General features: G+C 43.4%; 1 protein-coding gene and 1 long non-coding RNA gene across 5 annotated transcripts in view; one reads left to right on the top strand and one right to left on the bottom strand.

Moving 5' to 3' along the window:
• LOC104845535 (uncharacterized) overlaps nt 1-7,028 on the top strand; it is a 45,946-nt gene extending 38,918 nt beyond the window's left edge. For 2 of the 4 annotated variants that reach the window (XR_010323451.1, XR_002784798.2), the window contains 3 exons: nt 4,201-4,355; nt 5,655-5,713; nt 5,916-7,028. This is a non-coding gene — a long non-coding RNA (uncharacterized LOC104845535). The remainder of the gene's footprint in view (nt 1-4,200; nt 4,356-5,654; nt 5,714-5,915) is intronic. The other 2 variants (XR_010323452.1, XR_775587.3) reach the window with 1 other exon arrangement.
• Nucleotides 1-24,675, bottom strand: part of MYO5B (myosin VB) — a 398,883-nt gene that overhangs the window by 6,371 nt on the left and 367,837 nt on the right. Inside the window, exons 33-39 of the mRNA XM_010586735.3 lie at nt 21,468-21,611; nt 17,673-17,824; nt 12,063-12,152; nt 9,762-9,912; nt 7,819-8,104; nt 7,019-7,193; nt 4,924-5,004 (exon numbers count right to left, since the gene is read on the bottom strand). Of these exons, the coding sequence (XP_010585037.2) occupies nt 4,924-5,004; nt 7,019-7,193; nt 7,819-8,104; nt 9,762-9,912; nt 12,063-12,152; nt 17,673-17,824; nt 21,468-21,611 (1,079 nt within the window). The remainder of the gene's footprint in view (nt 1-4,923; nt 5,005-7,018; nt 7,194-7,818; nt 8,105-9,761; nt 9,913-12,062; nt 12,153-17,672; nt 17,825-21,467; nt 21,612-24,675) is intronic.

Raw genomic sequence — 24,675 nt, 5'->3', positions numbered from 1 at the left:
AGCTTCCAGACTAAGACAGACTAGGAAGAAGAACCCAGCAGTCTACTTCTGAAAAGCATTAGCCAGTGAAAACCTTATGAATAGCAGCGGGACACTGTCTGATATAGTGCTGGAAGATGAGCCCCCCAGGTTGGAAGGTGCTCAAAAGACGACTGGGGAAGAGCTGCCTCCTCAAAGTAGGGTTGACCTTAATGACGTGGATGGAGTAAAGCTTTCGGGACCTTCACTTGCTGATGTGGCACAACTCAAAATGGAAAGAAACAGCTACAAACATCCATTAATGATCAGACCTGAAATGTACGAAGTATGAATCTAGGAAAATTGGAAATCATCAAAAATGAAATGGAATGCATAAACATTGATATCCTAGGCATTAGTGACCTGAAATGGACTGGTATTGGCCATTTCGAATTGGACAATCATATAGTCTACTATGCTAGGAATGACAACTCAAGAGGAATGGTGTTGCATTCATCATCAAAAAGAACATTTCAAGCTGTATCCTGAAATACAACACTGTCAGTGATAGGATAATATCCACACGCCTACAAGGACGACCAGTTAATATGACTGTTACTCAAATTTACGCACCAACCACTAAGGCCAAAGATGAAGAAACAAGATTTTTATCAGCTGCTTCAGTCTGAAATTGATCAAACATGCAATCAGGGTGCATTGATAATTACTGGTGATTGGAATGAAAAGTTGGAAACAAAGAAGAAGGATTGGTAGTTGGAAAATATGGCCTCGGTGACAGAAACAATGCTGGAGACTGAATTTTGCAAGACCAACGACTTCTTCATTGCAAATACCTTCTTTGCCAGTATAAACTGTGACTATACACATGGGCCTCGCCAGATGCAACACACAGGAATCAAACTGACTACATCTGTGTAAAGAGATGATGGAAAAGCTCTATATAATCAGTCACAACAAGGTCAGGGGCCCACTGTGGAACAGACCATCAACTGCACGTATGCAAGTTCGAGCTGAAAGTGAAGAAAATCAGAGTAAGTCCATGAGAGCCAAAATATGACCTTCAGTATATCCCACCTGAATTTAGAGACCACCTCAAGAGTAGATTTCACGCACTGAACACTAGTGACCGAAGACGAGACGAGTTGTGGAATGATATCAAGGACATTATACATGAAGAAAGCAAGAGGTCATTGAAAGGCCAGGAAAGAAAGAAAACACCAAGATGGATGTCAGAGGAGACTCTGAAACTTGATCACGAATGTTGAGCAGCTAAAGCAAAACGAAGAAATGACGAAGTAAAAGAATTGAACAGAAGATTTCAAAGGACGGCTCGAGAAGACTAAGTACTACAATGACATGGGCAAAGAGCTGGAGATAGAAAACCAAAAGGGAAGAACACACTCGGCATTTCTCAAGCTGAAAGAACTGAAGAAAAAATTCAAGCCTCGAGTTGCGACAGTGAAGGATTCTATGGGGAAAATATTAAACTACGCAGGAAGCATCAAAAGAAGATGGAAGGAGTAAACAAGAGTCATTATACCAATAAGAATTAGTCAATGTTCAACCATTTCAAGAGGTAGCACATGATCAGGAACCAATGGTCCTGAAAGAAGTAGTCCAGGCTGCTCTGAAGGCATTGGTGAAAAACAAAGCTTCAGGAATTGACAGAGTATCAATTGAGATGTTTCAACAAACGGATGTAGCACGGGAGGTGCTCACTCATCTATGCCAAGAAATATGGAAGACAGCTTCCTGGCCAATTGACAGGAAGAGATCCATATTTATGTCTATTCCCAAGAAAGGTGATCCAACTGAATGCGGAAATTATAGAAAAATATCATTATTATCACATGCAGGCAAAATTTTGCTGAAGATCATTCAAAAATGGGTGCAGCAGTATACTGACAGGGAACTGCCAGAAATTCAGGCTGGTTTCAGAAGAGGACGTCGAACCAGGGATATCATTGCTGATGTCAGATGGATCCTGGCTGAAAGCAGAGAATACCAGAAGGATGTTTACCTGTGTTTTATTGACTATGCAAAGACATTCGACTGTGTGGATCATAACGAATTATGAATAACCTTGCAAAGAATCGGAATTCCAGAACACTTAATTGTGCTCATGAGGAAACTTTACATAGATCAAGAGGCAGCAGATTGGTTTAAAGTCAGGAAAGGTGTGCGTCAGGGTTGTATTGTTTCATCATACATATTCAATCTATATGATGAGCAAACAATCCGAGAAGCTGGACTATATGAAGAAGAATGGGGCATCAGGATTGGAGGAAGACTCACTAACAACCTGTGTTATGCAGATAACACAATCTTGTTTGCTGAAAGTGAAAAGGACTTGAAGCACTTACTAATGAAGATCAAAGACCACAGCCTTCAGTATGGATTGCACCTCAACATAAAACAAAAATTCTCACAACTGGACCAATGAGCAACATCATGATAAACGGAGAAAAGACTGAAGTTGTCAAGGATTTCATTTTATTTGGATCCACAATAACAGCCATGGAAGCAGCATTCAAGAAATCAAACGACGCATTACATTGGGTAAATCTGCTGCAAAGGACCTCTTTAAAGTGTTGAAAAACAAAGATGTCACCTTGAAGACTGAGCCAAGCCATGGTATTTTCAATCGCATCATATGCATGTGAAAGCTGGACAACGAATAAGGAAGATTGAAGAAGAATTGACGCCTTTGAATTGTGGTGTTGGTGAAGAATATTCAGTATATCATGGACTGCCAAAAGAACGAACAAATCTGTCTTGGAAGAAGTACAGCCAGAATGCTCCTTAGAAGCAAGGATGACGAGACTGCGTCTTACATACTTTGGACATGTTGTCAGGAGGGATCAGTCCCTGGAGAAGGATATCATGCTTGGCAAAGTACAGGGTCATAGAAAAAGAGAAAGACCTTCAACAAGGTAGACTGACACAGTGGCTGCAACAATGAGCTGAGGCATAACAACGATTGTAAGGATGGTGTGGGACCAGGCAGTGTTTTGTTCTGTTGTCCATGGTGTTGCCATGAGTCGGAATCAACTCAATGGCACCTAACAACAACACATGTGTTGTTTTACGACTACTGGTTAACAACCCCGTGACACATCAACGCTCTTCTTTCTTGACCTTGGGCTCCCTATTACCAGCTTTCCTGTTCCCTCCTACCTTCTAGTGCTTGACCCTGGGCTGGTATGCCCATTTAATCTCATTTTATTTTATGGGCCTGTCTAATCTTTGGCTGAAGGGTGAACCTCAGGAGTGACTTCATTATGAGCTAAAAGGGTATCCAGGGGCCATACTCTTGGGGTTTCTCCAGTCTCTGTCAGGCCAGTAAGTCTGGTCCTTTCTCGTGAGTTAGAATCTTGTTCTACATTTTCTCCAGCTCTGTTTGGGACCCTCTATTGTGATCCCTGTCAGAGCAGTCAGTGGTGGTAGCCAGGAACCATCTAGCTGTACTAGACTCAGTCTGGTGGAGGCAGTGGTAGTTGTGGTCTATTAGTCCTTTGGACTAATCTTTCCTTTGTGTCTTTAGTTTTCTTAATTTTCACTTGCTCCCGAAGGGGTGAGACCAGTGGAGTATCTTACACTCTTACATGGCTGCTCACAGGCTTTTAAGACCCCAGATGCTACTCACCAAAGTAGAATATGGAACATTTTCTTTATTAACTATATTATGCCAATTGAGCTAGATGTTCCCTGAGACCATGATCCCCACAGCCCTCAGCCCAGCAATTCAGTCCCTCAGGGAGTTTGGATGTGTCTATGGAGCTTCCATGACCTTGCCTTGCACAAGCTCTGCTGGCTTCCTCAGTATTGCGTACTGTCTTACCCTTTACCAAAGTTACCACTTATCTATTGTCTAGTTAGTGGACAACCCTCATTTCGGTTCCCTTTTTCCTTACTCCTCCCCCAGTGATCACTTCCCCCTTCTCCTTTTTATGCCTGTCTTGTGTTGGCATCACTTCACTGGCTACAAAGGTTGTAAAAGTTTGAGAAAGGAGTATGCCTCCTCAAGGCATTCCCCACATATAATAATGGGATAAATAGTCACTATTTTTCTAAATAATCTCCACGTGACTTATCACTCAGATGCTGACAGTTATAGAAAGACATAAAGGTTAGGTACTCAGCCAAGATTACCTGGAGTTCAGCTTGAACTCCTTCTTAAGACATTTAAATAACCATTTCTCCGACATCCTCTCTTTCAAGCATATTCCTAAAGGCGAATAGAATAAGTTGATCATCTCTCTGTTAACTGCATTTGGTGCTGCAGATCAGTAACATGCTAGCAGCAAATGAAGCGACACAGACTCTCCAAAATCTGAGAGGTGGAGATCAGAGAAGTTCGTTCTCTGTGTGGACATGTAAGTTATTCACGGATGATGTTTCATATTTACTCCGATAGGAAGCCTAGGAATGTAGGTTCAACTAGCATACAGTGTAACCAATATTTAATGAATAAAAAGAAGCAAAGTTAAAATCCACACTTTCAATTTCCCTTATTAGTCTGAGACAAGGTGTTAAAACTGTTTAATATTTTTAAATTTATTTTTCCTTTTTTTTTTAAATTGTGTTTTAGGTGAAAGTTTATAGAGAAATTAGTTTCTCATTAAACAATTAATACACAAATTGTTTTGTGACATTGGTTGCCAACCCCATGATGTGTCAACAGTCTCCCCTTCTCCACCCTGGGTTCCCTGTTTCCATTTGTCCAGTTTTCCTGTCCCTTTCTGCCTTCTCTTCTTTGCTTTTGGGCAGGTGTGCCCATTTAGTCTCATATAGATGATTAATTACAAAGCACATTCCTCATGTGTGTTGTCGTTTACCCTATAGACTTGTCTAATCTTTGGCTAAAGGGTGAATCTTAGGAGTGACTTCAGTACTGCCTTAAAAGGGTGTCCCAGGGAAGTTGTTTAATATTTTAATACTCACCTGAATTGTTCGTATAAAGGCCACTGTTACCCGTTCTTCAAATTCATTCAGGGGAGTATAAAGGTTTAAAATTTTGACAATCTGTTGGAATAAAAACCAAAGTTTAGTTGAGAGCTAAATGAACATAAGATAACTTTCGAGGTTTAAAGAACATATGACGTTGGCACAGAGTATAGTCCTCTTTAGAGAGGACCCACAACTGAGATGGGGCTGGAATGACATTTACAGTTTTTCAACTCCGTTGCCATTGAGTCGATTCCAACTCATAGAGATCCGATAGGACGGAGTAGAACTGCCTCATGGGGTTTCCAAGGAGTGAACGGTGGATGAGAACTGCCGACCTTTTGATTAGCAGGCAAATGCTTAACCACTGTGTCACCAGGGCCCCTACATTTACGTCAGGGGTCTACATTTAATAAACTGGAACCCATAAGCTTTGCTGGGTAGATCTGAGCCCTTTTACCGCATCCGTATCTCCTACATACTCATCCCCATTCCTCCCCCTCCATGCTTGGTGGCTTATAAAATAATGAGGATTTTAGAACATTGCTATCTGAAGTCCTTAGCCTCTTATTAACTAGTAATTTAAAGCTTTCTTCAAGAGAGAAATGGGGAATTTATCTTAGATAAGAAAGGTCTTTTTTAACAGCACTCCCTCCAAAAAAAAGAAAGTAATTTACTAACGAGTAGATGTTCTTATTTGATGGGGGTTCATCTTTGTCTGCCTACAGATTGCGTGGTGGAAGCAGCCGTGCAAATGATGCAAAGCAATGCCAGCTGCATCCTAGAGGTAAATTTATGAAAGCAAAATGTATTTAAAAGGGGAAAAAGTGTTTGAAAACTTTCAGTACGCTTACAAAAGGAAGCATTTTCTTAAAAGTTTAGTATTTCGTATTTTAGTTAGTGGAGGAGATACGTAAGGGTATGGCTACTTTGCTATATTAAGATGTATTTGTTTTGTTTTTCTGAGTTTGGATTTTGTTTTTCTTTAGGTGCTGGACCAGAAGAAGGTGCATCATTTAATTTGGAAAGCCTGACTTCCTTGTGCTGGTCTCCGTGGCCCATGTCCAAATGGGCACATTCATGATGGAGGGTCAGGTCTCCCTGTGTGTGGAAGGGGGGACTTATCTTTTTATGGACTAGGAATATCTCTGCAGCCAGGTCATATTAGAGCTTTTTTGGGGGAAAGGAAAGGAATATTTAAATTCCTCTAGGTTCAAAAACTGGACCATGAATAAAGAAGACTGAAAAAGAATTGATGCCTTTCAGTTACGGTGCTGGCGAAGAATATTGAATATACCACTGACTGCCAAAAGAACAAATGTGTCTTGGAAGAAGTACAGCCAGAATGCTCCTCAGACATGAAGATGGTGAGACTATTTCTCACGTACTTTGGACGTGTTATCAACAGGGACCAGTCTCTGGAGGACATCATGCTTGATAAAGCTGAGAGTCAGTGAAAAAGAGGAGGATTCTCAATGAGATGGACTGACACAATGCTACAACAATGGGAAGAAACACAGCAACCAATGGTTGTAGGAACAGGCAGTGTTTCATTGTGTTATCCGTAGGGTCGCTATGAGTCAGAACCAACTTGTTGGCAGTTAACAACAACAACAAAGGCTCTTAGTGACTTTCTTTGAAACAATGTCAGCTGAATATATGACCATAATGACATTACAGTGGTAAAGAAAGCAATTTTTTTTAATGCCAAATGCCTGATGCTGCCAATTTCTGAAAAAGACTTAAATTTCTAAGTGAAGAACATTCCAGAGTTCATTTTAAGTGTTTAAAAAAAGTTTTACCTAAGCTTGGTGTTTTGTGGGTTTACTACCTTATCATTCTAAGTGACCAGGAAGGTTCAGAGAGTTACTGGAAAACTGTAACTGTGGCATCTTGTTTCACAAGAGGTCTTTGATTCATTTAGGAACATCCCATCAGCTGAAACTTTAGAATTGCATCATTAGGGGTATTTAAAGGCTGGAAGGGGATGTTGTAAAAACCATTGGCAAGAACAGATGTGAAATGGAAGCTGGGTACCAAATGGAAGCTTGCTTTGAGTCCCCTGGCTGGTAGAGGTACTGAATGACCGCACCTGCTGGGTGCTGAGCGAGGTGCACAGCGAGCAGATGGCCTCAGCATCCTCTGGGGTTTTCTTCTTTAATTGCAGGAGCTGGGCTGCTTGGATCAGAGGCTCCATCGTCTGAACGGCTCCACTCTGGTGAAGGTTTCTTCCCCGGAGCCATTCCTCTAGTTGACTTATATTGTACCTAAAACATAGGTAAAAAGTGAGCTGTGTTAAGCCAGATTCAGTAGGATAAGGACACCTGTTGGATTTACTTTGCAGCCTAGTTGTAACTAGTGTTATTGTTCTCCCCACCTTAACTACATCATTTGGGTAAAAGCTTGGCAAGTGCCTGGTACTCAGTTAACTGTTGAACGAAGAATGAATGAATGAATGGGTGCTTAGAGCAAGCAAAGATAAAATACCTGAAATGTTTGTTCAAATTAATGGGGGGAGGGGGGAGGCATTAAATATACTGAATTAAAACAATTTATATTTAACATCCAGAAACACATTTGTATTTCAATGTGAGCCATCGTGCCTCTCAACTCCTTGATTTTTTTTTTTTTTTTTTTGACCTATCTACACTGCATTTCCCATCTTTCAATCAGAGTGTGGGAACTTCTCTAAGTTTGAACTAATTGTTTACCAAGCCCCATCCCAAACACATTTTATGGAAAGGTGAGGGGCCCGAGTCTCATCCTGACTGTGATGAGGGCTATCGAGTTGATTTGGATTGCAGTCTAAGAGATGAAGGTTCTGTGGTCTGGTTGTATCTCATGTGAGTGGTGGCTCCATTCATGCTGCTGGAGTGTGGCCTTCGCTCCTACCTGAGCTGCATGCCTGTGCTCCAAGAGCAGACGTCCTTCCGCAGGAGCAGGTTGTTGAGCGTCACAGCATTGATCATGTAGAAGAGCTGTTTGAACACCTGCTGGATGATCTCAGGGTCCAGGCCCTGGTCACACATGACTGTGTGAAAGGAATTCATCTGACGAATGATGGCTTCCAGGCAGTATGAGTTGTCCCCATCCGCCATGCTGGAGGAGCGCTTCCGGTAGCCTGTTGGCTTCACACCAGATAGGCCCTGAATGCTCTCATTTTCCAACATGGCAGAAACTGAAAGAAAAGCATGATTAGAAAAGATTGCACGTTCCCCCCAAAACAAGATCTGTTTTTGGACTGCTCAGATCATACAGTACTCAGGGCCTTAGCAATGGTACCATCCAGTGGTGTACAATGTTGAGATGCTCAAAGCTTACAACATTTGGCATAGAATTTCTAATCTGTTGCTGTCTATATGAAATAAACTAGCTGTGGGATCAAATTTTCAGTTAAATTTACTGATGATGGGACAAAGATAAAGGGCATGTACCAGCTCAATTCTGTACTGCCTTCTGTGCTGAGAGCCCAAAGTTTGAGAATTGAGAGACCTGGGTGTAGTCCCAGCCCAGCCAGTGATTACGTAAATACTCTTGCTGAGTAGCACTTAACTGTGCACCAGTTGCTTTATGTTCAGTAGCTCTTTTAATCTCCCAGCAACCCTACAGAGGTACTATTGATTCTACCCTTTTTACACATGAGAAAATTGAGGAATAAAGAGGTTAAATTACTTGCCCCAGGCCAAGCTCTTAAGAAGTGGGATTTGAACCCAGGTCTGTCTAACTCCAGAAGTGGAGCTATTAAACCATTACATTATCCTGAGTCATGAAGTATCTCCAGCTTGATATGCCAGTTTTTTCTGTCTCTGGTGAGAATAAATTACCACCCAATAAGAAGATTCCCAGATAGGAAGAAAGATATGGAATGAACCTTATCCCAAGGACATATTTTTGGATTGGCCTGAAGGACTCTGTCCTCCTTGGAATGCATCCATAACCTGTTTGTGTTCTAAGAATCTGGGGAAAGAATCGCACATGGGTTCCAGGGGACAGTTCCCTCCCTGGTCTTCACAGAGCTCAGTGAGTGAAGCACACACATGCCATAGCTAATTTTTAATTTTTCTATTATCTTAAAACATAAGTGCTCTTAATTTTCAGTTTCCAATTTCATGTTAAGTGCACAAACACTACGCTTTGTACAAAGTGAGTGTCCAATGGGTATTCATTGAATGAGTACTTAATTCTCTGTGTTCTTTCTCATAAACATACTTAATGCTTTTTTTTATGAATAAAAGTATATAATGGGTAACAGAATTATATTTTTTCACTGTCTATACATTTATACCCTTTAAATTTATATTTATTACCATCTAAAAATTCATTCGCTCTGGAAAAAAATAACACAATATAGTACATGATATACTAAATTTTCTAGACTTTCACTACTCAAGCATCATGTATTTTTGTGGAATGGTGTTGAAAATTTCCTAGCTCTTCTTGAGTGCACAGCACATGCCTATTCATTGCCTTTATTTGGGAAGGTCCTCACAGGGTTGTCTGGAGGCCATTCCTAATATAGCCAGTTCCTTAAGGACAGGCAAAGAAGCCCCGGTGGTGCAACGGGTAAGCACTTGCCTGCTAACTGAAAGGCTGGTGGTTCAAACGCACCCAAGGGCTCCACAGGAGAAAGGTCTGGTGATACTCTGCTCTGCCCCCATGAAGATTACAGCCTAGAACACCCTATGGGGCAGTTCTACTCTGCCACTGGGGTCTCTATGAATTGAAATTTACTCAATGGCACCTAACAATAACAAGGGTACGCAGTGCTTACCACAGCTTCCCTAGACCTCATTCCAGACCCCAGGATGAGTGACAGTGATCTGTTGTCAGCTTACCTATCATAGGCTGCAACACGCCCGCAGCGATTTTAATGAGCTGCTGGTAGATCTGAATGGAAAGGTCACTCAGCACCTGACGGTATTCAGTGAGGTCAAAGTTCTTAAGACAGTGCTCATTCTGCTTTGCGGTGTTCTGCGTCATGAAGCCCTGCAGAGGGAGGGGCATGTGTTACAGTAGAGATTCTGTTGTCACTGGGCTCAGCAGGGCTCCCGCGGCTCAGGTCACCCTAGCAATCTCCTTATTCCTGGGACTCTATCCAAGTCCATTTATAAGAACATTTTATAAAACCCTCTCACTTCTGTGAGGCCTCAGTGATGGCCCTTGAACTTGGAAGGCAGTATGAAAACCCAACATGATAGAGAAATCAGAGCTGCATAATTAGAAAGGCTGAAATCATTTAGTACAAACCTCTGAGGTAAAAAAAGAAATGTATACATATGCATATACATATATGCCTATATATATATATGTAAGTATAAACCAAAATCAAACCAAACCCAGTGCTGTCAAGTTGATTCTGACTTATAGCGACCCTATAGGACAGGGTAGAACTGCCCATAGAGTTTCCAAGGAGCGCCTGGCAGATTTGAACTGCTGACCCTTTGGTTAGCAGCCGTAGCACTTAATCACTATGTCACCAGGGTTTCTATGGAGCCCTGGTGGTGCAGCGGTTAAAAGTTTGGCAGCTAACCAAAAGGTTGGGAGCTCAAATCCACCAGCTGGTGTTTAGAAACAGTACGGGGCAGTCCTACTCTGTCCTATAGGGTCACTATGAGTTGGAATCAACTTGACAGTAACAGGTTCTTTTATATACATATATATCAAAAACCCTGAACAGCAAAAAACAAACAAAAGAAAAACCCAAAACCCTGAGATGAAGTCATTTTTCTAAGGTAGCAAAACTCAGATTAGCAGTAAGTCCAGGAAAAGAGGGATCCAGGCTTTCTGATTCTTTGTCCAGTGCTCTACCCAAAATACCAGGTTACCCTAAAATGTTAGATTATATACAGCCCCTAAAGAAGTATGGCCCTGGGTCAGATTATAAGTCTTTATAATGAAAAGTTTCATATGGATTCTATCACTGGATAAAGTGGGTATCAGAATTAACAGATGCACTGAAATGATTCTGCAGCCACAGCACTGTGTCCCCTTAGCTTTCTGTATTAACAAGATGAAATAAGATGTAAGTTGAAAGGATTGCTAATATCAAAAAGACACATGTGGCCAATGTTCCTCTATATTCAGGCCAAGGGAAACCAACAGCAGCCAAAAAGACCAGCGTTTTCAAAAGGATGACCATCCCCAGCAAAGCCTCTCATTCCATGCCAAGTTAGAAAGCAATTCTTAATAGAAACAAAAGCAGAAGAAGAGGGGTAACTATGACCTCTAAAATATACACGTGGCTTCTCCCTTACTAATTAGACTACACAGATCTGGTTATACTGTGGTTCAAATCTTGTCTCTGAGAATTTTAGCACATAAAACAGCAGCCTACTGTCATGGACAAAAGCCCTGGTGGCACAGTGCTCAGATGCTAACCGAAAGGTGAGCAGTTTGAACCCACCAGTAGCTCTGCAGGAGAAAGATGTGGCAGTCTGCTTCAGTACAGATTTATAGCCTTGGAAACCCTATGGGGCAGCTCTACTCTGCCCTACTGAGTAGCTGTGAATTAGAATCGACTTGATGGCAATGGGTTTGGCTTGGTTTTTTGGGATGTAATGGAGTTCTTGGCCCTGCCCTAGCCTTATAACGTTCCATTTAGAACATATACAACATTGGGTAAAGTGATGAATCTCAATGCAATAACATTAAGCGTAGTCCTATGCTTAAGTAAAGTCTGTATACTATTAGGATAACGTAAGAGAGGGCATCTGGTTTGAAATGAAGGCCATTTCTTCCAATAACACAGTAGAAACGATTTCTTTAACATCCAACCCACCCCTTTCATAAGATATACAATAAAAGCAGGAGATCAAGCGAAGTTCTGTTTCTAAGGAGAGATAGGCAGTCACATTCCAGAGATGTAAGACTGATTGGTATGGCTCATCCTTTTACTATCTCAGGAGACAAGTCCGTCAAAAGCGTGTTCTGGCACAAAAGATGGAGTAAAGATAAACCCTAAAGTTGTTGCACTATCTTAGTTAACACTATGTCTTGACCTTGGGTGGACAGTGAGAGGAGATAAAGGATGGGGAAAAAGGAGACTTGAGGAGACCCATGGCAACCTGGGAGTAGGCAATGTCTGGGACAAATTGGGATCCTAACCCGAGAAACCAGAGTAAAACTTTACCACTCACCTCATCCCCACTGTACTGCTTCAAACAATGAAGGAGGCGGCAGGTATTGGATAACCAGAACGATGTCATCTCAAAGTCATCATTGTGCTTCTGCAAAGATAAAAAGAAATCCCCAGCTATGAGTAAATGGTTCCCATCTGGCTAAATGCTAACTTGGTACCTCTCTTCCTCTGCTTATTTTCTTACCCAGCATGCTCTACTCAGACCTGATAATAGACAGGGCACTCGCCAGGCACAGAGTGAGGCCCATTGCCAAGAGGTCAATAACTGTTCCTCCACTACTGGAGATGGTACACAGGTGGCCCTGATCAGTGGTACACACATGCACACATACAAAGGACCAGCTCCCTTTGACAGCTTAAGAACACAAAGATGAGTGACACAGTCCAGACTCTACACCAGCAGCCTTGGGCTTTTGTCTAGCCACCTGGGCTAACTGGTTCTGGCTTTTCTCAACCATCAGTTAAGTTATCCAATACCAGGGATGTTAGGGAGTGTACCAGTGAAATACTTGGATATCCCATTTATCTACAGGTCAAATGCCCTAACGGCTTCAACTTTCTGCAAAATTTCTACAAACTAAATGGAAAAGGGTGCAAAACAACCCAAAGAGCTATGACATGTTTATGTACTAAAACCAATGACCTCATGGAGCTTATATCCTGTCAGGTAAGCATTAGATCTTTATTTATATTTTAGGGAGCCATATGAGCTACCATGAAAATAAAACAAGGAAGTGGAATAGAGAGTGACAAGTAGGGGTGGGGCATGCTAATTTACCTAGGTGGTAATGTTCCTAAGGAAGTGACATTTGAGGTCAGCCCTAGATGGTGACAAGGTGACAGTCATGTAGCCATCTGGTAGGGGAAAGAACAGGCAATCCAGGGAGAGAGAACAGCAAGCTTAGCACATTGTAGGGGGTGGAAGAAAGCCAGTGTACTGAAGCATGGTGAACCGGGGGAGAGAGGCAGTGTGCTGACAGGGCCAGATAGTGTAGCACCCTGCGAGTCCTGGAAAGGAATTTGAAGTTTACTGTAAATTGCAACGTGAAACCACTGTAGGTTGTTTTGTTTTGAAATTGAGATATAATTTATATACTGTAAAACAGAGTCTTTGAAAGTATACAATTCACTCCACTGGTCTCATCCCATTGGGAGCAAGGAAAACTAAAGATACATAGGAAAGATTAGTCCCAAGGACTAATGGACCACAACTACTACAGCCTCCACCAGACTGAGTCCAGTAAAACTAGATGGTGACTGGCTACCAGCACTGACCTCTCTGACAGGGATCACAACAGAGAGTCCCAAATAGAGCTGGAGAAAAATGTAGAACAAAATTCTAACTCACACAAAAAAGACCAGACTTACTGGCCTGAGACTGGAGAAACCCAACAGTATGGCCCTGGACACCCTTTTAGCTCAATAATGAAGTCACTCCTAAGGTTCACCCTTCAGCCAAAGATTAGACAGGCCCATAAAACAAAATGAGACTAAATGGACATACCAGCCCAGGGGCAAGGACTAGAAGACAGGAGGGGACAAGAAAGGGAACCCCAGGTCAAGAAAGGAGGGTGTTGACATGTTGTGGGGCTGTTAACCTATGTTATAAAACAATTATGTGAACTGTTTAATGAGAAACTAGTTCTGTAAACCTTCATCTAAAGTGGAATTTTAAAAGGTATACAATTCAGTGGCTTTAAGTACATTCACAAAGTTGTACAACCATCATCACTACTATCTAATTCCACAACATTTTTATAGCCCAAAAAGAAAACCTGTGTACATTATCAGTCACTCCCCATCCACCTTTCCTGGCAATCACTAGTCTACCTTCCATTTCTATGGATTTGCCCTTTTCATATAAATTGGAATCATACAATATGTGACTTTCTGCATTTGTCTTCTTTTACTTAGCATAATGTTTTCAAGCTTCATCTGTGTTGCAGCATGTATCAATTCTTCATTCCTTTTTATGGCTGAATAACACCCCGTATGTGGACAGACCACATTTTGTTTATCCATTCATCAGTTGACAGATACTTGGGTTGTTTCCATTTTGTTTATCCATTCATCAGTTGACAAGATACTTGGGTTGTTTCCATTTTGGGGCTGTTAGTGAATAATGCTGCAATGAGCATTTGTGTACACATTTCTGTGTGAACATATGTTTTTGTGTCTCGTACATATTGTACATATGGCTAGGAGTGGAATTGCTGAGTGTCTTAGTTATCTAGCGCTGCTAACAGAAATGCCATACGTGGATGACTTTAATAAATTTATTCTCTCTCACTCTAGTAGGCTGGAAGTCCAAATTCAGAGTGCCAGCTCCAAGAGAAAGCTTTCCCTCTCTGTTGGCTCTGGATGAAGGTCCTTGTCCTCAATCTTCCCTTGGTCTAGAAGCCTCTCCATGCTGGAACCTCAGGTCCAAAGGACATGCTCTGCTCCTGTTGCTGTTTTCTCGGTGGTATGAAGTTCCCCTGTCTCTCTGCTCGCTTCTTGCTTTTACATCTCAAAAGAGACTGGCTGAAGACACTATCTAATCTTGTAGATCTCATCAATATAATTGCCACTAATCCATCTCATTAACGTCATAGTGATAGGATTTACAACACATAGGGAAATCACATCAGATGACAAAATGGTAGACAATCATACAGTACTGGGAATCATGACCTAGCCAAGTTGGCAGGTATTTTTGGGGGGCACAATTCAATCCATGACACTTTGTCATATGGTTACTGTGTTTAACTTTTTGAGAAACTGCCAAATTGTTTTCTGGTGTGGCTGCAACATTTTATATTCCCATCTGCAATGTATGAGAGTTCCATTTTCTCCAGATGCTTGCCAATGCTTGTTATTACTACTTTTTAAATTATTATAGCCGTGCCAGTGTATGTGAAATAGTATCGCATTGTGGTTTTGATTTGCACTATGAGTCGGAATCGACTCAATGGCACTGGGTTTTAATGGTTAATAATGTTGAGCATCTTTTCATGAGCTTATTGGTCATTTGTATATCTTCTCTGGAAAAATGTCTATTCAGGTCCTTTGCTCATTTTTAAATTGGGCTATTTGTCTTTTTATTGTTGAGTTACAAGTACTCTTTATATATTCTGTATATAAGTTCCTTATCAGACATATGACTTGCAAATATTGTCTTCCATTCTGTGGGTTGCCTTTTCACTTCCTTGGTGTCTTTCGAAGCACAAAAGTTTTTAATTTTGAGGAAGTCTAATTTATCTACTTTTTTCCTTGGGTGCTTGCACTTTTGATGTCATATCTAAGAAACTACTGTCTAATCCAAGTTTGGAAACCCTGGTGGTGTAGTGGTTAAGTGCTACATCTGCTAGCCAAAGGGTCGGCAGTTCAAATCCGCCAGGCGCTCCTTGGGAACTCTATGGGGCAGTTCTACTCTGTCCTATAGGGTCGCTATGAGTCGGAATCGACTCGACGGCACTGGGTAATCCAAGTTCGCAAAGATTTACTCCTGTGTTTTCTTCTAAGAGTTTTATAGCTTTAGCTCTTACATTTGGGTCTTTCATCCATCTTGAGTTAATTTTTGTATATGGCGTGAGATAGGGATCTAATTTCACTTTTTTGCATGTGGATATCTAGTTGTCCTGGTACCATTTGTTGAACAGACTATTCTTTCCCCGTTGAACGGTCCTGGCACCCTTGTCAAAAATCAACTGACCATAGATGTAAGGGTTTATTTCTGAATTCTCAACTCTATTCCATTGATCTATATGTCTATCCTTATGGCAATACCACACTGTCTTGATTACTGTAGCTTTACAGTTAAGTTCTGAAATTGAGAAGTGTGAGCCCTCCAACTTTGCTCTTTTTCAAGACTGTTTTGGGTAATTTAGATCTCTAGAATTTCCATATGAATTTTAGAATCAGCTTATCAATTTCTGCAAAAAAGCCAGTTGGGATTTTGATAGGGATTGTGTTGAGTTTCTAAATAGGGGAATTGTGTGACCTCATTTAGGCATTCAAAGACCACTCTGCTGGGCAGAGGACAAGGACAATAAGAGGATGCTGCAAGAGAGAATAATGGGGACTTGCACTGGGATGGAAGCAGTGGTGATAGTGAGAAAAAGTATGATTTGAGATATATTTTGGACTTAAAATCACAAGTTTTGCTAATGGACTAGATATCGAGGTGAGGGAAAAAGTAATAAAGGATAATTCCTAAGGTTTTGGACTGAACGACTGGGAGAAGAGTGGTGTGCTATCAGATTAGATGGTAAAGAGTGGGAGATGTTAGGGGTGAGGGAAGAAAAAGAGTTTTAGACATGCTGAGTTTGAGTTGTCTGTTAGATCTTTAGGTAGAAATGTGAAGAAGGTGGCTGGAATTTATAAAAGAGGTCAAGGTTGTAGCCACAAATTTGAGAGTCATCAGTATGTAGACGGAGTCTCTGGGTGGTGCAAATGGTTAACGCACTAGGCTGCTAACCAAAAGGTTGCAGGTTCAGGTCCACCCAGGGGCATCTCGAAAGAAAGGCCACAGCCATTGAGAACCCTACAGAGCACAGTTCTACTCTGACACACATGGAGTTGCCATGAGTTGGATTTGACTTGATGGCAATTGGTTTTGTTTAGCACGTGGATAATGTATGTTCACAGCTGTCAATAGAGTTGATATAAAATTGGCAAGAAGCTAGAGGTTAAAGGCTGGCTCTGGCGTTCTCTTAGAAGGAGAAAGTGGGGGCAGGGCACAGTGACTCAGAGGACCTCAGAATTGGTCTGAGGATGCTTTGCACCCTGGAAATGGCAGTGTATGTGAGAAGAACAGCTCTAAGAGCAATAACACCTGCAGCTTGAGTCTGTTAGGAGGCATAAATCTCTCTCACTGATGATTAGTCTCCCTAAAAATCTCATCTCCCACTGCTGGCCCTTGCCCCTATGTGGCTAGGCTTCAGCTCCCTGCAGGTTAGCTTGTTGTTGGAGTGGCCCAGCTGCCACTACATTCACGAAGAGCCTTGTGCCTTTAAGTGGCATGCCTGTTCTGGCTCAACTCCACAAGCAGCTCTGTTTTGGTGTGGCTGCCCCACCTTGGAACTTGATGATTGTCAGCACCTGTCCCTGTGCCAGTGCTCTGGCCAGGTGTCGGCCCCTTGGAAATGTCTGGAGAGGGCCTGGGTGCAGGCTCTGCCCATGATCTTCACTCCAGTGCAGGTCCCCCACCCTTGGCTGAGGCAAGATGTCTCCCTATCATCTTTATCAGTGGCAGGTCAGGGTACTTGGCCTGGCTTCTGTTCAGCATCTGTGCCCTTGAGCACACCGGGACAGGACCAAGCCAGACTGGACTCCTGCCTGTCCTGCATTCCCTCCCTCTTCAAGGCCCCTGTGAGTACCACGGGCTTACTGGAGACTTAGCTGGAGGCCTAGACTGGATTTCTGGGCTTCCTACCATTTCTGAGCCTGACCGTCTTTCTCTGGGGGACTGCCTTGGGCATCCCAGTGACCTGGGTGAGTGCTTTTGTGTCCGAAACATTTGCCTTTGGAGAACTTACTACTGCAAACCCAGACACAGAAAGCCAATGGGAAGGTGCTGGCTTCCCTCGGTCCACCACACACTACTCCCTTCTGCAGAGACACTCACCTTTAGGACTTTCTTAATGCCGTTGATAGTGGCGGTCAGCAAGGAGTTTACCTTGAGGTCATCATTGACGTAGTCTGCGTGCCGGATGCACATGTAGAGGATGTAGGCAGGAAGACAGGGCACTGTGCCTGACAGCATCTGGGGCTTCAGGTCTGCCAGCAGCGACAACACCAAGGAGGAGGAGTTAGGTTTACAGGGGACACTCGGAGCTCTAAGAATTCTGGTCAGAAATATAAATACTTCCAATATTTTCCTATAGCACTTCTTAGAATAGGCTGGGGGGCTGGTGGGGAGCAAGAGGAGTGGGGCGTAGATGCCTTGGGGGACACAAACTCCTTCCGACCCTGATGACTAGTAGGTGCAGAAAGTATTGTTAAAAAATTAGACAAATAAAAGCATGTTCCTAAAGACTGTCTAGAGCTAGAATTTCTGGAGCCTAGATTTATGTATTTTTAAATTTACTGTGTACATTGTCATAATACTCTTTAAGATAGCTGAACCAATGTACATTCCCACCAGAAGTTGATGAGAAGCCTCCATTTCTCCCAGCCTTACCAACACTGAATATTAGTTTAACGTATAAGTGTGATAATCAAAAGGTGAAATTGAGCTAATATGTTCATTGATCAGATTTCTTCTGTGAATTGCCTGTTTAAAATATTTTGCCCATTTCTCCAATAGACTGTATTTTTATTTGTAGTTTTTTTTTTTTTAATGTATTCAGGACACTATCTTTATATGTTATATACATTATTAATATTCACTCTCAGTCTGTTGAACATTATTATGGTTTCCTTTATCATATGAAAGTTGTAGTTAAATATATTAATTTTTTCCTATTAAAAAAAAAAGTCCCCAATTGTTCAGATTATAACATTAAGATGAGCTCTTAATGCCTCATCCTTACAAGATGGAGGAAAAGAGCCCACAAGTAGCTCCTGGCCTGAGTTTATACACAGACGCGGTGGTTCACAGCCAAGAAGGGGCCTGGGCCAGAGGCAGGCTGCAGACAAGTCTGGCTCCCTCACTGGGATGAAAACTCCTGATTCCTCCATATATCTGTGTCCCATCATCGGCACAATGGGTTTTTCAGCAGCAGGAACGCAAGGGCAGGTCCCAGGAGAATTTGGCATATGCTTACAAAGACAGAGCGAGTCCCAGAGGGTTGGGAAGGCTGGAGCAACCTCTGGCCCATTTGGAAATCAGTTCGGGGACTTTACCTGGCAGCATTTGTTCTCAGATACCCTCACAGCCACACAGTGGCCACAGTCATGCCTTCCACTCCCCAGTGCTACCACCTGGCATTCTCTTACTGATCTCTCTGTGGCCAGTGCTAACTTGAGTATACTTAGGGATGACGTCTACCCCACCTCCTACTTCCCCCAACTGGTCTCTTCTGCATCTCCACCTCGGCCCCAGCAAGGTTTGTTCTGGTGTGACTGCAAGAGGCTGTGACTCTCCCCATCAATTGCAGTCTCATACTTAGCCCTGTGACCCTTTCCTATGGAAGCCCCTGAGGACTAGGGAGAAGTTATTAGACAACTTTCCATTCCAGAGTTAGTAGGTGAGGCAACCAACAAGAGCGATGGTGGTGGTTGGAGCCCAAAGGAGGAGGATGAGAGGCCAGGAGCAAAGGGGAGAGGAAATGTTGAGAAGGGAGCAGAGGAATGGAACAGCCTGGGCATGGGCCCCAGGCAATCTCACTGCTGTCCAGTTTTGTACTGTCATCTCTTCCCACTCCTAGACCAGGCCTCAAGTGCCACCTCCAAGGCTGGGAATGGCAATGAGGGGAAGCCACCTTCCTTCCACCTGCAGGCGGGCCAGTGGAAGGGGACAAGGCACATCCTCAAATCTTCTGCCAGGGCTGCCCGGGTGGGGGCTGGGAATGTGCTGCCAGCACCTCCAGTTGGTACTTGGGTTGCTTTGTCCCCTTAAATCCATCATTCCAGTTAATGCTTGTTACAGGTCAGAATACAGGTACAGGGTTAACATTTGGGCATTTTATAGGCTCAGTACAGGGCTGTGGATTAGCCCTTGGCTCTAATTAGAATGTCAATACTATTTGCCCAGCAAAATGCATTTTAAGGACCAGACTTCCAACCTTGCTTCCAGCCTGACCCATGTGCAGATTGCAAACAACTTGTCCTGCTTTGGAATGTTCTACTGTGACTTGAGTCCCCTTTTCCCAGCTAAATGCTAGCCTCTTGCAGGGCAGGGACCTTGGATTTGCTTTTTCTCTTTCCTCCACAGCAACTACCTGAGTACCTGAAAGGGGTTCAATAACATCTTGACTTCTCTGGGAGGGGTCTTTGGAGGGGAGATGACTGGGTGCTATGTGTAGGCAGGTTAGCAGACTATGACCTTTCCTGGAACCACCCTAAACAGGGACAGTGGGGAGGAGACACTGTAAAAGTACCAGCCAGCCACCTGTCTGGGACAAGCAAGCTTCATTATTTTCTCTTTTCCTCTGATGTTGTGAACTTTATGTTTCATTCACCACAGATTAAAGGTTCATTCCTAGCAGCGTTTAAGCAAAATGCATCCTGTTTAAGGAAGTCTGATGCCAGAGCTTATACATGTAATTACTAGACAATTGCAGGGGAAATTAACCTTCATAGAAAGAGCAGATTATTTAGTAAAAAGTAGGCTATTAAGCACCCAAACCTAGCAGCCAAAGCATAATTCGTCTAGGCAGAAGCCACGTTCCCTCCTTCCTGGGTGTCTGTGCACATGGCGCACGGTGCTCCACAAAGTGGGACCCCGACATACTTTTTTTAAAAAGTAAATTCCTCTAAAATAATGTTTAGCTCTTATTTGAACTCCAGCACCCCTGCAAAAGCTACCACTTCTTCAAATTCCTCACGTTGGAGGAGGGTTTTGCAGTTTTAACAAGGCTTTTTCACACTGGTTGTATTTCATGTGAGGGGTAGCCAGGGACATTTTACAAATGGGAGAGCAAGGACCACAGAGAACGGAGCTATGGCTCAGGGTCAGAGGATCCGAGTGCCAGAGTCTTCCTTGCTCACCCAGGACTCTCTCCTTTAGTCTCATCTTCCTGGCTCTGCGGTGGGCTGCCTGACTAGGGTGGGCGCAGAACAGGAAGGTGGGCATGTTGGAGCCAGATGGCATGAGACCAGAGGGGAGGGAGCTGGTACAACTGGCAAACTAGGTGAGTGGGAAAGCAGCTCCCTGAAGCCAACCCCCAGAGGGCAGCCCACACACATGGAAATTGCCAAGGCACAAATCTGAGCAACCTGCAAACGTGACTGACACACCCTTGCTGAGCAGCCAGAAAGAGAGCCTGAGGGGGAGGGGCTCCCCTCTGACTTAACAGTGGCTGGGCTGCAGGGTCTTCAGTCCTCAGGCACCAACCTGAGGAAGGGGAGTTCTGGGAAGCAGTGCTCACAGCTGCCTGGTAACCCTGGGGCCACATGAGGACCCAGGCAGGCCAGTCTGGCCCCTGCCCAGGCCTGATGAGGTGATGTCTGCAGTTGATCCAGATGGCAAAAGACTGAGTTTTATTTGGAAAAGCAGTGGGTCATTTATCAAGAGCAGCTGCTTGAGACGATGAATGTGAGAAAGAGGCTGGGGTAGGGGCTCTGAGGTAGGCGGGAACGGAGTGATGGGGAGGGGTCTGTGTGTGGAGGGTAGGGGGTGGAGGACAGAGGTGGGGTGGCAGTGGGGCAGTGTCAGAGGTGAAGGATGGGGGGTGGGTTATGCTGGGGACCTAAATGCGAGTGGGGTGAGAGAGGGTGGAGGACAGGGTGGGGGTTGGGCTGCAACAGTGGGTCCCACCTGTCACCAGGTTCCGAATGAGAAGGGCCTCATCTTCCTTGTGGTACTCCAGCATGCCCTGGAAGTCCTTCTCCTTCCGCTGGACCGTGACCTGCCTGGTTAGCTCATCGCGCCTGCTCTCACTCTGGGCCAGTGCCTGGGCAGCTGAGCAGAAAAGAGACAACAGGGCGTGTGAAGGGGGACCAGATTGCTTTTTCTGCAGGCAATTAGGAAGTAACTGAGACCAATCAGCACTGGAGGAGATCAGCCTGTCCCTGTGAGTGGAGGTGGGGACTAGGAAGCTATGGTAGTCACCTGGGAGTCCAGGGGTGAGGCTGGTCAGGGTGTGGGGTGGGAGAGAGGGTAGACACAGAGAAGCATCTGAGGAGAGGGAGCAATAGGTCTCCAAGACTGAGTAATGGGGAGGGGGGGATCTAGGTCAACTGGCATAACATAGTTCATAAAGAAAATGTTCTAAAGCCTACTTTGGTGATGTAGTATCTGGGGTCTTAAAAGCCTGGGAGTGGCTATCTAAGATACATCTACTGGTCTTATCCTACCTGGAGGAAAGGAGAATGAATAAAACCAAAGACATAAGGAAAATATTAGTGCAAAGGACTAACAGACCACATGAAACACAGCCTCCACCAGCCTGAGCCCAAAAGAACTAGATAGTGCTCGGTTACCACAACCAACCGCTCTGACTGGGATCACAATAGAGGGTCCCAGAGTGGAAGAAAAATATAGAACAAAATTCAAAATTCATGAAAAAGACCAGACTTACTGGTCTGACAGAGACTGAAGGAACCCTCAAGACTATGGCCCCCAGACACCCTGCTAACTCAGAACTGAAGCCACTCCCGAAGTTCACCCTTAAGCCAAAGAGTAGACAGGCCTATTAAATAGCAATAACACTTGTGAGGAACATGCTCCTTAGATCAATCAAGTGTAAGAGACCAAATGGGCAATACTTGCCCACAAGCAAAGCTGAGAAGGCAGGAAGGGACAGGAAAACTGCACAAATGGACAGGGGGAATCCAGGGTGGAAAGGGGGGAGTACTCACACATTGCAGGGATTGCAACCAGTGTCACAAAACAACTTGTGCATAAATTTTTGAATGAGAAACTAATTTGCATTGTAAACTTTCACCTAAAGCACATTTAAAAAGGAAAAAAGACTGAGAAATGCGGAAAAACTTGAAGCACAGGCAACTAGGAGAAAGAGAACTCAAGTAACAGAAAATGAAATCCAAAGATGGAGGGGCTTGCGCACAAGGTGCAGAGGGAGACATCCTGCCAGAAAGTGCACGTGTGCCAGGTAGGGGCCTAGGAACTGAGGTTGAACAGGACAGATGTTCTTGTTCTCCTAGAGCTTGGGGTCAAGAGCAACAGGTGGACACAGCAAGAGACGAAACAAACAGAACACGTGATTGGTGCTGTGACCAACAGGCTGGTGGTGTTAGGACAGGGTAAGACAGGATGGAGCCCTGGGGATGTGGTCTCGAGCAGGGCTGGAAGGATGAGGAAGGGCATGGAGGTGACAAGAGGGTTCCAAGCAGAGAGAGGCAGCATGTGCGATGCTGGGGCAGGGAGCGATGTGATGAGATTTGCAGCAGGCAGACGGTAGAGAAACAGTATTCTGGGTGTTTCTGGAAAAGCAATTTAAATGTCTGCCTGGCCTCTCAGTGCTCAACTCCTCACTAGAAGTGTAATCACAGAACTGACTGCTCTCCTCGTGGCTCCCCATCAACAAGGAGTGATCCCGTGATTTGAGTCTTTGTGTTATATAGCAAGCACAGAGGAGGCGGGGCCAAGATGGCAGACTAGGTGGACGCTACCGCGGGTCCCTCTTGCAACAAAGACTCGGAAAAACAAGTGAATTGATCACATACATAACAATCAACAAACCCTGAACAACAAACACAGATTTAGAGACAGAGAATGAACAAATACGGGGAGGCAGCGATTGTTTTCAGAGCCTGGAGCCAGCGTACCAGTCAGTGGATTTTCTGGAAAAACTAGTTTCCCAGTGATGGCTCGGAGACAGCAGTCCATATCAAACCACATAAAGAAACAGACCATGACAGCTTCTCCAACCCCCCAAACAAAAGAATCAAAATCTTTCCCAAATGAAGATACAATCCTGGAATTATCAGATACAGAATATAAAAAACTAATTTACAGAATGCTTCAAGACATCACAAACGAAATAAGGCAAACTGCAGAGAAAGCCAAGGAAGACACTGATAAAATTGTTGAAGAACTCAAAAAGATTATTCAAGAACATAGTGGAAAAATTAATAAGTTGCAAGAATCCATAGAGAGACAGCATGTAGAAATCCAAAAGATTAACAATAAAATTACAGAATTAGACAATGCAATAGGAAGTCAGAGGAGCAGACTCGAGCAATTAGAATGCAGACTGGGACTTCTGGAGGACCAGGGAATCAACACCAACATAGCTGAAAAAAAATCAGATGAAAGAATTAAAAAAAATGAAGAAACCCTGAGGATCATGTGGGACTCTATCAAGAAGGATAACTTGAGGGTGATTGGAGTCCCAGAACAGAGTGGGGGGACAGAAAACACAGAGAAAATAGTTGAAGATCTGCTGACAGAAAACTTCCCTGACATCATGAAAGACGAAAGGATATCTATCCAAGATGCTCATCGAACCCCATTTAAGATTGATCCAAAAAGAAAAACACCAAGACATATTATCATCAAACTCGCCAAAACCAAAGATAAACAGAAAATTTTAAAAGCAGCCAGGGAGAAAAGAAAGGATTCCTTCAAGGGACAATCAATAAGTTCAGACTACTCAGCAGAAACCATGCGGGCAAGAAGGGAATGGGACGACATACACAGAGCACTGAAGGAGAAAAACTGCCAGCCAAGGATCATATATCCAGCAAAACTCTCTCTGAAATATGAAGGCGAAATTAAGATATTTACAGATAAACCCAAGTTTAGAGAATTTGCAAAAACCAAACCAAAGCTACAAGAACTACTAAAGGATATTGTTTGGTCAGAAAACCAATAATATCAGATACCAGCACAATACAAGGTCACAAAACAGAATGTCCTGATATCAACTCAAATAGGGAAATCACAAAAACAAACATATTAAGATTAATTAAAAAAAAAAATAATAATACACATAACAGGGAATCATGGAAGTCAATAGGTAAAAGATCACAATAATCAAAAAGAGGGACTAAATACAGGA

Source organism: Loxodonta africana, chromosome 11 (assembly GCF_030014295.1).
Source record: "Loxodonta africana isolate mLoxAfr1 chromosome 11, mLoxAfr1.hap2, whole genome shotgun sequence".
NCBI lineage: Eukaryota > Metazoa > Chordata > Mammalia > Proboscidea > Elephantidae > Loxodonta > Loxodonta africana.
The sequence above is the reverse complement of the archived record's forward strand: the minus strand, read 5'-3'. Positions and strand labels throughout refer to the sequence as shown.